We start from the raw sequence: 13,536 nt of genomic DNA on the forward strand, positions 1-13,536 counted from the left end.
CTGTAAAAGGGTCTAAATTCTGCAACTGCCCTAGGGCGTGTGGGGCACTCTAAATTAGCATCAAGGCACTTATGAAGCAGTGGTGCTGTTAGTTTGCCAGACAGACCGATTGTTCCAGGAAAAACAGGGTAGAAAAGACCCCTATTCTATAACTGTGTCAGCACGTAATCTTAGGATCTAGGCTTAACATTTTTTCATCTGAAGAAAAAGATGGGAGAAAATACCCTTTTTCAAAGTGAACACTTTCAGGCCTTTTGCAGTGCAGAGACAGAGGAGCAAAATCAGAGTCTTGTTTTTCCTTGCAGATCGTGTCTAATAACAGCTCCTGCTATTGAGAGTATTGTGGTTTGCTAGCACTAAAATGTAAAGTTATTTTGAGCATGAAAGCCTGAACGTCATTCTATTTAAAAATATGTAAAAGAAGGAGAGGAATGTTTACAGCACATTAAAACCTGTGTGGCAACTTAGCAAGAACTATTTTAACAATCCTCTTATTCCCTTTCCTGTTATGAACCATAAAATGAGAATGCAGTGTCAGTAATAAATAATATTGGCATGGAGGGATGGTTCACCGTGCTCCTGGAGTCAGGCTGGGTCAGGCTGAGCCTAAGCTAGGCTCAGTCCTAGCTCCCACAGTGGGAACTGTGGCTGGTGCTGGGCTGCCCTGTGTGCTGGGGAGGTGAAGCCAGGAGCCTCCTCTCCTCTGCTGACCCCCGAGGCCGGAGAAAGGCTTGGGAGTTTCGTGCTTCTTTGCAGGAACTAACTCTAACCAGTATTTTGAAAACACAGCCTCTGCTACTCCTGCCTCCCTGGGCTTTGTGACCCAGATGGAACAGGGATTAAAGCAGAATAATGCTTTATAAAAAAGTTTGCAGTCAGGGGTAGATCGGCAGCGAATGTTGACAAATACGGAAACTAAATCTGAGAAAAGACTTGTTCCAACTTTTTTTTTAGTCGGCATTCCATATGTGTTATGTGGAGAGTTAGGATGTGCTGCTACTTCTGTTACATAAGAGTTTTTTGTTTTGGGTTTTTTTTTATATAAAGTGCAGTGCAGAATGCATGAGGAGTGAGAAAGAATATGAAGAAAAAAAACTGCAAGAAAATAAGAAAAGCTACTAGGTGAAAAGCTCCCACTCAGTGTGTTATTTCCATAATTCCATGGGTTTCTTAAAGTCTCTTGTAATGTTTCTGAGGAAAAGCCTCGAAGTGAAAGGAGGGAGGCGAGGTTTTTTTTTTTCCTTTGGTTTAAAGGAAAGTCTTGGTTAATTCTATTAGTAGACTTTGGGCTTGTTTTTATTTAAAAACAAAACAAAAATCCCTCTCAAGTTTAGAATTTCTGTACGGAAAAATTCCTCTTCTTTGCCAGAGAGGGAAGTATCTCCTTTTCATTCTGTTTGTTTTGGAGTATCTGTAGTTAAGTGTTTTGTGTTTGTTCTTTATTGAATACATTGGTGGTGCATTGATTCCTCGCTGGCAAAGCTCGTTTCATTGCACTCGGATGGGCTCATTCCTTCCCGTATGACAGACAAACTTGTCCTTCCACGTGATGATCCTGCTTTGCCCTCCCAGGGTTTGATTGGTAATGGCTGCATTTCCTACCTTGTTTACCTTTGAATGCTTTTTAAAGTGATTTTTGTTCTGGCCCCCACAAAGGAAACAGATGAAAAAACCCCACAGTGAATTCTTGCTCCAATTCCTATCTGTTTGCTTTGGTTTTCCTTTTTAGATTATTGTTTGGCTTTAATGTGTTTGTTTCTCCTTTAAACGGGTTTGAGATTACTCAAGGGTTCCTTGTTCAGCAGGTCAAAGGGTAATTTGAAGACTTTGAAACCGTCTCCCTTTTTATCACCAAGTTTTGTTCTTCCAAGAGTCCAAAGGATTTTCAGGATGATAGCTCCTGAAGGATGGCTCCATCTAAGGAAAATGTGAGCAGCAGACCTGAGTCACTGCAAGAGGCTTTTTTAGATGAAAAAAACCCCAATGATCTAAGTCTAAATCAGAACCTTAATTAATCCTTATCTATAACTAACTAAAAGACTAAGTTTAGTGGGTATTAAATACACTGAGATTGATAGGTTTGATATTCAGCTCCCATACCAGGATGAAAACGCTCAGTTCTGTATTTCTAAAGTTAAAAAAATTTACTAACTTCAAACCAGAGAGGTATCCGTACACAAAAATATACAGTGTGTGCTATTAAAAATTGCCCTTTAACTGAAAGAGTCAATCTGTCCCGGAGTTAATCCCTGCTTTTAAAAGAGAGAAGTCACTTCCAACTGCACAGCCATGGCACTGTGAATTTGTAGGACAGCATAATGAAGCATGGGGTAATGTAGGCTCCTTAACAAAAATTCACAGCTACTTCTTGTTTCTGTGTAAGATTTTAATCCTCAGAGATGCTATGCACAGGGGGAACTTCTTCTGCACCTTTCTAATATGAATTTATTCACTGTTTATATTTTCCTGGTACTTTAAATCTCTTGAGTAAAGCAGGAAGAAAAGAAAAAGTTCACCCCTAAAATCTTAATTTCTTACTAAGGTACCTAAATATAATAAATTTCAGTTGAATCACAGAGTGGAGAAGAATGCATACATCTTTATTATTTTTTTAAAAGAAGGCAGGGTGTATATATTCAGCTGTGGGGGAGTTATAGGGTTGCAGCTTCTCAGGGAAAAAAGATTAAACTGTCTTCCCCTTGCAAGTTCACCTTGACATGATAAGCAGCTCTGACCCAAACTCCTGGGAGTAGAACAGTCTCACAGGTGTGAGGACTAGGGAGAGGAGATAACTGAGATGTGTAGCTGCATTTTCAGGTTTGTGGTGAAGTGACCCAGAGTTTATTGTTCACTGATCTACTCCTTGATAGCTTTAAATCAGAGAGTATTTTTCTGTTGCTTTTCTTTTCATACACGCAAGCCTCCAGCTCTCTTTTGGTTCATCCTGATAATCATAGAGAGGAATGTTACAAAGTTTACAGTCTAGGTTTTCAAGTGGAAAGAGTCTAAAGTAAATCAGAGATAAAGGTGTTGCTGTAAGAACTGTTTGCTTCATGTGTCCTCCAGGTTAATTGAGCTCCGTGTCCTTGCTGAAAACAGGCTATTTCCTACAAACAGGAACAAAGGAAATTGTACAATTAGATCACCACTGTCGCTTCTACTTTTTGAGCCGCAGATTTTGTCCTCTCTGCCATGTCTCCTCAGCCGTGGTAGGAGCTGGAATACAGGCTATTCCCGTGGCAAGGAAGTCTGACACCTCCTCGGAAGCTGCAGTGCCATTTCAGTCCAGTTGCTAAGGGATGCTCGAGCGAGATGTCGTCTGAGTCTTCTCCTCCAAGTGAGCACATTGGTTTGGTCACAACTCCACCCCCACAGTCCACAGCCAAAAGTTTACGAGGTCATGCTCACTGTGGACAGCGAGAGCCCATTAGGAGCTGCACAACTGTCCCACTGAAAACTAATTAACTATTTCTTCTTTTCTGGAGGCGTCCAAAGCGCTCAGTGCCTTCAGCTCACTAACAAATGTGCATTGTTTGCAGTAAGGGTGTTTGTCACCTGGAGGGTTTGGAGGAAAGCTGTGGGGGTAAGATGGGCATCTGATCTGCGTATAAAGCAGTGTCCTTTAATACCATATTTTCAATTCTTAGTTAGTTAGACTTTTATCACAGGGTCACTATGCCCATACATATAGTTATTTTATCTTTGAATTGTTTGTTCCTAAGACTGTAGGTTCTTCAGAAGTAAGTTTTAATTTTATGGTGAATTAAGGTCAGATTTTTCCTACACTTACCCTTCTGATATAAGGAGTCTTGTGAAACTGAAGTTCTTGGAAACTGAAGTTCATTTTTACAAGATGGAAGCTAATGGAACTAGTTTCAATAAGAAACACAATTTACTCTAAAGACACATTAGCAGCATTATGTTATTTAAACAAATAAAAAAGAGTGAGAACAGCTAATGTGTTGGTATGCTCACTTTCCAAACGATGTGCTCCTAATCAGGACAGCACTGAAAAAACTGGCAGTTCAGTGGGTTTGCGAAGTACGGGTGGTGCCTTAAGTCTTTTGTCCTGTCATATTTCAGAAAGACAAAAAAGTCTGTAATTGCTGATAGGTTTCACAATTTGGGAATTCTCCTTTTGTTTTCTGTAGCTTTTGACACTTTCACACTTTAATAACACTTGTAGTACAAGGAGCTAATTCTTAATTCTGTTGTAAGTAACTGGAAGCTTTGTGAATTAGCTGAGTGTGTTTTTCCTTTTCAGCTACCTCATGCTTTGTTCAGCCCAGAGACAGAGGACAGGGTATGTGCAGCAGGAGGGCAGCGATTCCTGTTGGAGTTTAACCTCGCAGAGCCTGTCCGGGTTGTGTTTGGGAAGGGGTGGGTGTGCACTGCTGGACAACAGCATTTACACAGCCATGACTCCCTTGTCCGTGGATGCTTGGGCATATTTACTACTCCCATTTCCCTGCTCTAAAGTCACTAACCCAGATTTTAGCCTTTTGTATATCTCCAGCAATGATTTTTGTCTTGTTTGTGTGTATTGACGTTTGGGCTCCCTTCTCCCCAGCTGGGACCCACCAAAGCCTGGAGGTTGGGGCAGATTTTCCCTGCTGTGTGAGGTGGCAGATACTGGCATTTCTGCATTCTCTTCATACCTGAAACCGTAAAAAAAAACTATGAGGTTTTATAATTTTCAGTCTGAATTCTGCTTTATTGACTCCTTTTTATGCCTTGTAAACTCCACGGTTAAAATATACTTGATTATTGCGTATTACAGGGAAACTATACAAATAAATAAAAGACCTATAAAAGATACAAGGAATTATTATGATCTTTGCTTCAGATGAGTCTGGGCATTGCTGAGCCAAGTCTCTCTACGACTTTCTGAAACTGCCTCAAACAACACCTGGACACATTGGTAAGAGTCTCTCCAGTAACTCCAGAACTTTCAAACTCTCTGTATCCCAAAGCTCTGGCATTTAAAAGTAGACTGAAAGTGCCAATAACTCCTCAAAGACCACGATGTGGTTGTGATGTTCCTTGTTTCTTGAGGTCCACCCCTCTTTCATCAAGGGCAGCTCCACAGGTGTATTTGATGACATTAACTGTGACCTCCTAGTTGTTTGCTCTATTCACATAATTATTTTACTGTAGATATTTCTAAATATAGTAACTGGGTGATGTAAGAAGGTGTGTTCGTGGGAACAGTGTTGTAGATAATTGAATTTTGCAAAAAGGTTAAATAATATTTGTATAGTTAAGGACATTTCACTAATCTCAGAGGGAGGGTTACAGAGAAAAAAAATACCTGTGTATTTTAGGGAACTGACTTATAGGAAGAGCAAAGTGCCAACCTTTGTTTTCCAGGTGTAGCTGATAAGTTGTGTAATTTTTGTAACGAGGTTTCCAAAACATTTTAGAAAAGAAAATGGAGATAGACAGCTGGTAAATTCATACAGAGGAGCAAGTGTGTGCATCCAGTTGTACTCCACCACTGCACACAGCATCCCCTGGTACCATGAGGCCCCTGTCCCAACTGGGATGGACAGAGATGGACAGGACAGGCAGGGATGGATGGGCAGCGACAGGCAGAGATGGATAAGGCTGGGACAGGCAGGAATGGACACGGCTGGGATGGGATGGATGGGCTGGGATAGATAGGGCTGGGACAGACAGGGATGGGATGGACTGGGTAGGGATGGACAGGGACAGGCAGGGATGGATAAGCCTGGGACAGGCAGGAATGGACACAGCTGGGATGGGATGGATGGGCAGGGATGGATAGGGCTGGGACAGACAGGGATGGGATGGACAGGGACAGGCAGGGATGGACAAGACTGGGACGGGTGGGGATGGACGGGGATGCACAGGGACAGGCAAGGATGGGCAGCCCCTCACCAGGCTTCGCAGGGACTCCACAAACCCGGCGGATCGCGGGGTGCGAGGGAGCTGCCCCGCGCCCGGGAAGCGCGTTTACCCAAAAACCCGCCACAAACCAAACCGTTCAGTCCCACAACTCCTACATTAATTATTTTCAAGTGTACCACTAAGCGCCGCGGGGGCACGACTCCCTTAACACTTTATTCACAACTCTACTAACTCCAAGCCCAACTCCCGGCGTTTTAGGGGCTGTTTCATCCCGAAGTGCGCGCTGGCCGCGGGGGGCGGCGGGTCCCGCCGGGGGTTGCGGGGCAGCGGCGGGGCCGGTTCGAAGAGGGCGCCGGCGGCGGCGCGGGGTGACGCGGGCATCATGTGAGCGGCCCCGCTCGCTCCCGGCGTGCAGTGTGGGCCCGCTCGCCCCACCCCGCGCTCCGCCGCCGCGGAGCCGCTCAATAGGGGAAGGGGAAAAAAAAAAAAAAAAAAAAAGGAGGGAAAAAAAAAAAAAGAAAGAAAGAAATGCGGGAGAGAGCAGGAGAAATAAGACGAGGAAAAATCCGCCCGTAAGGGACAGGTTCTGCTCGGGGCGCACAGACCAAACGGGCTTTTTGCCTTTTTTTTTTTTTTTTTTTTTTTTTGCCTTTTTTTTTTGCCTTTTTTTTTTTTTTTTTGTCGCCGAGAGGAGTCAGCCGCCTGGAAACCGCATTGAAAAAAGAGCAGCAGCAAGGAAGAGAGGAAAAAAAAAAGGAAAAAAAAAAAAAGGGGGGGGGTTTGGATTGGACCCCCCCGCCCCGGTGCGGGAGGAAGGACCCGCGGCCGGAGGGCGAGGAGCTGCGGCGGCCGGCGAGGGAAGGGACCGGGGCTGCGTGACCCCCGCGGCGCGGGGGGAGAGGCGAGGAAGAGACGTTTCCCGATCCTCCCCGCCGAGATTTGGGGAGGTTTCCGCGCCTGGAGCCCGTGCCTTTGGATCTAAAGAGGATTATTATTTTTTTGGGGGTGGCACTGAAGCTGGATTTGTTCCTGTGCGTGCGGCGCGGGGGGGGGCATTTGTGCTGCCTCTAGAGGAGCCGGCGGCCCGGCCGGGGCGCGGAGATCCCCGCGGATCGCTCCGCACCCCCCGGGAAAGGTGCGCCGAGGGGATCGGCGGGGGGCGGGGGAGGAGAGGCAGCTGCAGCTGCCGGGGAGGAGGCCCGGCGGAGCGGCAGCAAAGTCATCGCTATCGGCCCCCCCTCGGCTGGCTCCGGGCTCGGCGCTCTCCATGTCTCTGGCTCTGGGCAGCGGCCGCCACAGCAGCGAGTAGGGGGGGAGGAGGAGGAGGAGGAGGAGGAAGAAGAAGGGAGCCCGGGAGTGCCTCCCTCCCTCCCTCCCTCCCCCCGGCAGCCCCGGCCGCCTCCCGTCCCCTCGCCCCGCGTCCCTGCCTTCCCCTCCCCAAGATGGGCTGTTTAGGGAACAGCAAGACGGAGGATCAGCGCAACGAGGAGAAGGCGCAGCGGGAGGCCAACAAGAAGATCGAGAAGCAGCTGCAGAAGGACAAGCAGGTCTATAGGGCCACGCACCGGCTCCTCCTGCTGGGTAAGGGGCCGCGGGCAGCGGGGCCGGGGGCCGTGCCCTCCCCGCCGGGGCGCCGGCCCCAGCCCGGGCACGGGGAGGCCGGGGCAGAGGTGGGGCCCACCCGGGGCCGCGGGGATCCGCTACAGCGCCCGGGGCGGCGGGGCCGGGGGCGCCCGGGGAGCGGCGGGGAGGGCTCGGGCACCACCCGGGGCGCCGCGGGAGGGGCCGGGGCAGGTACGGGAGCGGCGGGGCGGGCAGCGGGGCCTCGGGCGGGCGCGGGCAGGGGGCCGGGGATGCCGCGGCGAGGGGCCCGCGGGGAGCCCGGGAGATAAACAGGGCAGGGCAGTGACAGCGGCCGCGGGCGAGCGGAGCGCGGCAGGGCCGGACACCGCTCCCCTTTTCGCCGCGGCTCGGGGTGCCGAGGGACGTGCGGCCAGGCCGGGGAGAGGAGGAGGAAGAGGAAGGGAGGAAGTCGGGGAATCGTTTGGGGGAAACGGAGGGAGGATGTCTGTCCCGGAGGGAAGCGCGGCCGCGCTGGGGCCGGGCAGCGGCGCAGGGCCGGGCGGGCACAGCCCCGGCCCCGCAGGGCTCGTCCCCCCGCGCTGTCGCACCAGGAATTGAGGTACCGCGCTTGGAGCGCCGGCACAGCCCGGCTCCAGGTGCGATTCCAGCCGCTCCTCTGCGTTACCTGCCCGTGTTTTTTTTTTTCCCGGGATATATTTAGAAACGCAGGTTGTGGCTTCCCAAGGAAAGGAAAGATCCAAAAATCGCTATAAGGGGGAGCAAGGAAATGTTTTGTCGGGCTCGTTATTTCAGCGTATTTTGGAGTAGTGTTTTAAGCTCGGATGCAGTTACGAGCCGTGGGTTGTTTTGGTCACGCCGAGGGACCGCCTGTGCACGTTCTGCAGGGCTGTAGCGTGGAGCACAGGGTAGGCCTCGCCGAGCTGACTCAGTTCTGGGGTGAAAAAACCTTCGTTGAAGGGGAAAAAAAAAGATTTTTATTTTTTTTTTTTGAAGGCTGTGAATTTGGAAGTGTACTTTCACCAGTAACATCTTTCAAATAGTCATTTGAAGAAAGAGACTTAACATAAATGGAGAGAGACTGGGGCTACAGCAGCACCTGCAGCACTGAGCCTGCCAGGGCTCCAGCAGAAGTCTTTTAACAGGATAATTTTGACTTCAGCTCTCGGGGAATGTCTTGGACTTCCAGATTTCAGGCTGAACGTTATGTAGATATGTAGAAATCATTTGTCATCAGATGGGTTGCTTTCGTGTAGAGGCAAAATTTCAGCAAACAGAAACATGATGGGCTTGCCTGGATTTTCTTCCTGTTTTTTTTTGTTTGTAGGGATTTTTTTGTTTGGATTTTTTTTATTTATTTATTTTCGGGTTTGGTGGCTGAAAAATGATTTAGATACTTCTAAATAAAAATTTGTGTGTGTTTAGTGATGGCAGTAAGGTCATCTGTGTGTGTATGTTTTAAAGTAGTAGTTCAGCTGTTACAGTTTCTGTCATGAATTGTGGATAGTCTGTAACACAGACTCACTAGTAAAAAAATAAATATAACAGTTCCCGTCCCTATTATTATGTTATGTTTCCTTTATAAGACACATGAAATAGAAAGCCAAGCGCTTTGAAAGTATTCTTAATCTTTTCAAATCATATTCAAGTAGCAACAAAGAAGAGCTGCTGAATATTCTAGCAGGTTTATGCTGCTCCTTGTAGGCCCCGCCGCTGTACACGTGCTTGTCCCGCTGCCACGAGCAGTCTCACTGAAATTAATGGAACTCTCCTTGGTGGTGAAGTTAAATGTGTGTGTAATTGTTGGTAAGAATATGGCCTTAACGAGCAGCCAAATACAGAAATAGACTTATGTAGATGTAATACTTCGTTTTGGTTCCCTGGTGTTGTATCTGATCCAGAGAACCCAGGTGTGTCAATACCAAACCGTATGTGTTTATAGCAAATGCAACAACTATCTAGCCCCATTCTTGGCCTAAGTGAAGTAAAGATTTTGGCTCCCAGTGCTTATAAATATGTGATTTAGAGTTACAGCTGAAATTTAGTTGTTAATTATTTTTTTAAATGGAAATATGACTATAGGAAATACTGCTGTTCCTGGATAATTCTTAGTTGTGAAGAAGACCCAGTCTCTCTATCTTAACTCGAGATGCTAGTTCTTGATCAGTTTTGCCACCTGTGTTTATTGCCTGGTGCGGTCTGTCTGAAGAGACAGAAGGTGTATGTTACAGAATAGTAGTTTAGGGGAGAAGTGGCACTTGCATAAAGAGTTGTAGATAAAAACTCTCTAAATGCTTAGAAAACATCAGTGAGCAAGGAGAGGAAAAAGGAGTAAGGCTCTGGTATTAAAGTGGCAAAACATGCAAACAGGTTTTATGGAGAGCAGAGCAGGACTGTTGGGAATTCACGGGGGAGAAGGAAAGGGAGGAAGAAAGCAGAGGGGGAAATGTGTTTGTCAGAAAATGAACTTTGAAATATAACTGCTAAAATACAGTTTTGAACATGAGGCTCAAAATGGAGGCTTGTGCTGTCAGTGTGTGCTAGCAGAGGCCTGACATCCTATAAATACAAACTGTACCTCCCTGCCCGTTCTGCCACAGATGTACGGTTCCTGTTGTTGAGACACAGGCCAATGAGAGGAGTAAAGGAGTAGCCAGGAGATGCTAAGGGGAAATCTTTCTAAATTTTGCCAGGTTGTGCTAGTACTCTTGCAAAAACTGTGTTTGCTTTATATAGAAAGCTGCCGATCTGGCAGCGTGGAGCAGCTCAATTAAATGCTGCTGTTGGAGTTGTTCAGCGTGCCTGGAAAAACGGGTACTATAGGCAGATGGGCTGCCCTGTGCACTGGCATCCGAGCAGCTCAGCAGAAATAGCATCCATCCACTTGTGGAAACTGGAGTAAAGTGGAGTGGGGGTTTCTGTACTGCAGGTATATGGGGGAAGCAGGGGAGAGCTGCGGGGGGGGGCTCTTTGGAGCAGGCAGCCACAGAAGGTGGTCTTTGCGTCTCGTTGTGCTATAGGGTTGATTTTGGAACATGTAGAGAGGGTGGGAGGTTGCTTACAAGACACAAGTAGGAGAAGGAGGTTTTTGTAGCCTTGTGGGTGGAGGCTTAAAGGGATGCCTTCCTTTTTCAGATGCGAGTATCCACGTATTTTACTTCTTGTGATTTAAGTTACGGTCTTCGACTGGGTGATGATAAACCGCAGCCAAACTTAAAATACTTTAAGGATCTAACAAAAATGCTTTGGTTTAATAGGGACTTCAGTCAGTCTTTCCCTCTGTCAGATAGTAGTGACAAGGCAACTAGGTTGTGACGTACCCTGTTTTCTTCTCTATAAAATGTTGAAGTTGTCCTTTTTCTTTCCAAATACTGCAGTCTGCTTTTAACGTTGACACTGGAAAAATGGACAGTGAAATGATCCAAGATTCAGATCTGACACATGACTTGAGCTGGGCATTTATTTTTAGCTACAACTGAAGTTTCCAGTGGCAATTATTTCTTTCACTTTTCACTCTTGCACTGAGAAAACCAACTTTCTCGATTTTACCCTGAAGAAAAAAATTTTAGTGTGTCCCTTAATCACTCATGCTTCCTTCTGAAATTGATTTACTTTCATTTTCTAGGTGCTGGTGAATCCGGTAAAAGCACAATAGTCAAACAGATGAGGATCTTGCACGTGAATGGATTTAATGCTGAGTAAGTACATTTGCTTTTTCACTTCACAGCGTACCTTCCGCCTGTGCACTGCCCAGAGTCAGTGCTGCTGCTTTATAGCTTGGTGTGTTTTCTTCTTGCTGCTGTTTCACTGTCTCTAGAATTTGGATGTACATTTTTAAATTAGATTAATAGGCATTCAGTTGAAGAAGTCAAGCACCAATCAATAGTGAGATCCAGCAGTATAAAATTACTTATATCAAAGGCATAGCTTAAGTTTTGTGTGTTTGTTAACTGCAGTTTCTTTCACAACATGGCTGACACTGATTTACCTCAGCTATAGCACATTGATTCATATTGCTGAAAACATGCCTTGTGTCAGTGTACAAAATAAGTGCAATTTTCTTTATTTAGAATAAGTAAGGCTTTAGTTTCGGTCTCCTCACGAAATGAAACCCTGCTATGAATTTTGGGGATTCTGCTGTATTTGTTTGTCCAGATGTTTATGTTAAATTATGTTTCTAAAAGCTTTTACTTTTTACACTTCGTATCTGTTCAGTTATTTGATAGTTGTGAGGAGAAGAATGGCATTAAGATAGGAAAAATGGATTATCAGTTTTTTTCATCTGAGAAGGATTTGTGTTTGCTAACTTTTTGTCTAACCTTGCTAGACAGTAAGAGATTCTTCTGCATGTTAGTTTATGCCTGCAAGCATCTGTGTGTGTATTCCCAAACCTGCTAAATTAATTCTAATTGAATGAAAGTGTTGAAATTTCAAAGCTTATTCTCTGTGTTTAATTTTAATTTTTAAATTTTTTTTAATAGATTATATTTCTGATTTTGTCTTGCTTGTTGTCAAGCGTAGCAGTTTTGTATTGTCATCCTCCAGCTTTTAGTGGTATCATCTATTTTGTTAATCCTGCCTTTTTGGGAAGATAAAGCCTTCACTAGTCTTCCAGTAGTTAATTATTGAGTAAGAATGTCTGAGCTAAAAGTTTAGCCGAGGAGCCTGGACAGTACTTTTTCCTAACCACCAAATGCTAATTCAGAATAAGGTACATGGTCTTTTGAATGAAAGTTCAGACTGATTCATAATATATTACATTCTGTGCTACATGTTTTAAGCTCCCCTTTGTAGGGAATATTTTCTTTTTCCCCAATAACTTTTCCATAAGTGCCTAGTCCTGCATCCTGTTACTGCTGAGTTATCGCCGTCATTTTGGCTGCTCTTGTTATTAAAGACCTCTTAAAAGACCTGTGTGACTTAAAAGATTTGCATGAGTTGACTTGGATGTAGCAGCTTTCAACACTGGGTACTAAGTAAAAAGTAAATGAAAGTGCAAGTGGAGGATCCCTGGTGCGTTTGAAAACATCAGTCCCTTTAACCAACACAGTTCTAAGTTCCCGAAGCACATGGATGCTCTTAAAAGAGATAATGATGCTGGGTAATGAATGGTGTGTTACAGGGGTAGATAACCTTCTGAACCCTGCAAGCTGCAAGCCCAAATTTCTGTGAATCTGGGAGCCCAGAGACCCTCAGACAAAGCCTGCAGAGCCGGAGAGGGGCTGGGACACGCTGGGATTCGCAGCACTGGTGCGTTCCTCGAGTGTCTCGCCGTGCGTGGTGGGTTTGGGCAGAGCTGAGCGTGCAGCTGGAATCCAGGGCAACATGGCAAATTTGGCCTCAGGAGGCTCTGCTGGCTTCTGCCTTCTCATAGCAAGGGATTTGGATTACGGAGCAGCCCTGTGCCAGCACAGCCCTGCTGCCAATCACAGAGCGGATCCCGGTGCGGGAGCCACGCAGGAATTGCAGGGAAGGTCCCTCCAGCTCAGGAATCATGGATTGTCCACCCACCCAAGGCGTTTGGTCTTGCAAAGTGACTCACTCTTGCAAGTGAGTCCTTTGTGCTTGTCCTTTTGTGGGTCCTACGTATTGGAATGCTGAGGTACATAAAGAATCAAATAAAGAAGTGGTGTATTTAAAATGTACAGGAATTAAGTTATGATACATCATTTTAGGTTTCTATTGCCAAAAGCAATCACTAGATCATAACATACACTTTACAGGGGGGAAAAGGCTCTTTTCCAGTGTTCTAAGATGTACAAGAAATAAGTTATAATGCATCATTTTAGGTTTCTATTGCCAAAAACAATCAGAAGATCATAACATACACTTTACAGGGGAGAGAAGGCTGTTTTCCAGTCTTTTGAAATTCTTGCAAGTTACACACGTGTCCTTAAGTAACTTGTATTTTCTTCCAAGTAACTGACTGCTCCCTATGTTGGCCTGCTTTCCCTGTTACCCGTTTTGCTGGATTCATTCCCTTTTTATCCTGCTTACCTTGTGGAAAAATGATGTGGGATTCAGTTAATGAGAGAGATAGCATGGAGTTTTTTTGGAAGGGTAGGAAAAGTAAAGCATTACTCT

General features: G+C 45.8%; 1 protein-coding gene across 1 annotated transcript in view; it reads left to right on the plus strand.

The window, feature by feature from the left end:
- Positions 1-13,536, plus strand: part of GNAS (GNAS complex locus) — a 140,515-nt gene that overhangs the window by 43,245 nt on the left and 83,734 nt on the right. Inside the window, exon 2 of the mRNA XM_027710656.2 lies at positions 11,078-11,150. Coding sequence (XP_027566457.1) covers positions 11,078-11,150 — 73 coding nt within the window. The remainder of the gene's footprint in view (positions 1-11,077; positions 11,151-13,536) is intronic.

The sequence above is a fragment of the Pipra filicauda genome, unplaced genomic scaffold (assembly GCF_003945595.2).
Source record: "Pipra filicauda isolate LSUMZ 115617 unplaced genomic scaffold, ASM394559v2 scaffold13_size5146498_pilon, whole genome shotgun sequence".
NCBI lineage: Eukaryota > Metazoa > Chordata > Aves > Passeriformes > Pipridae > Pipra > Pipra filicauda.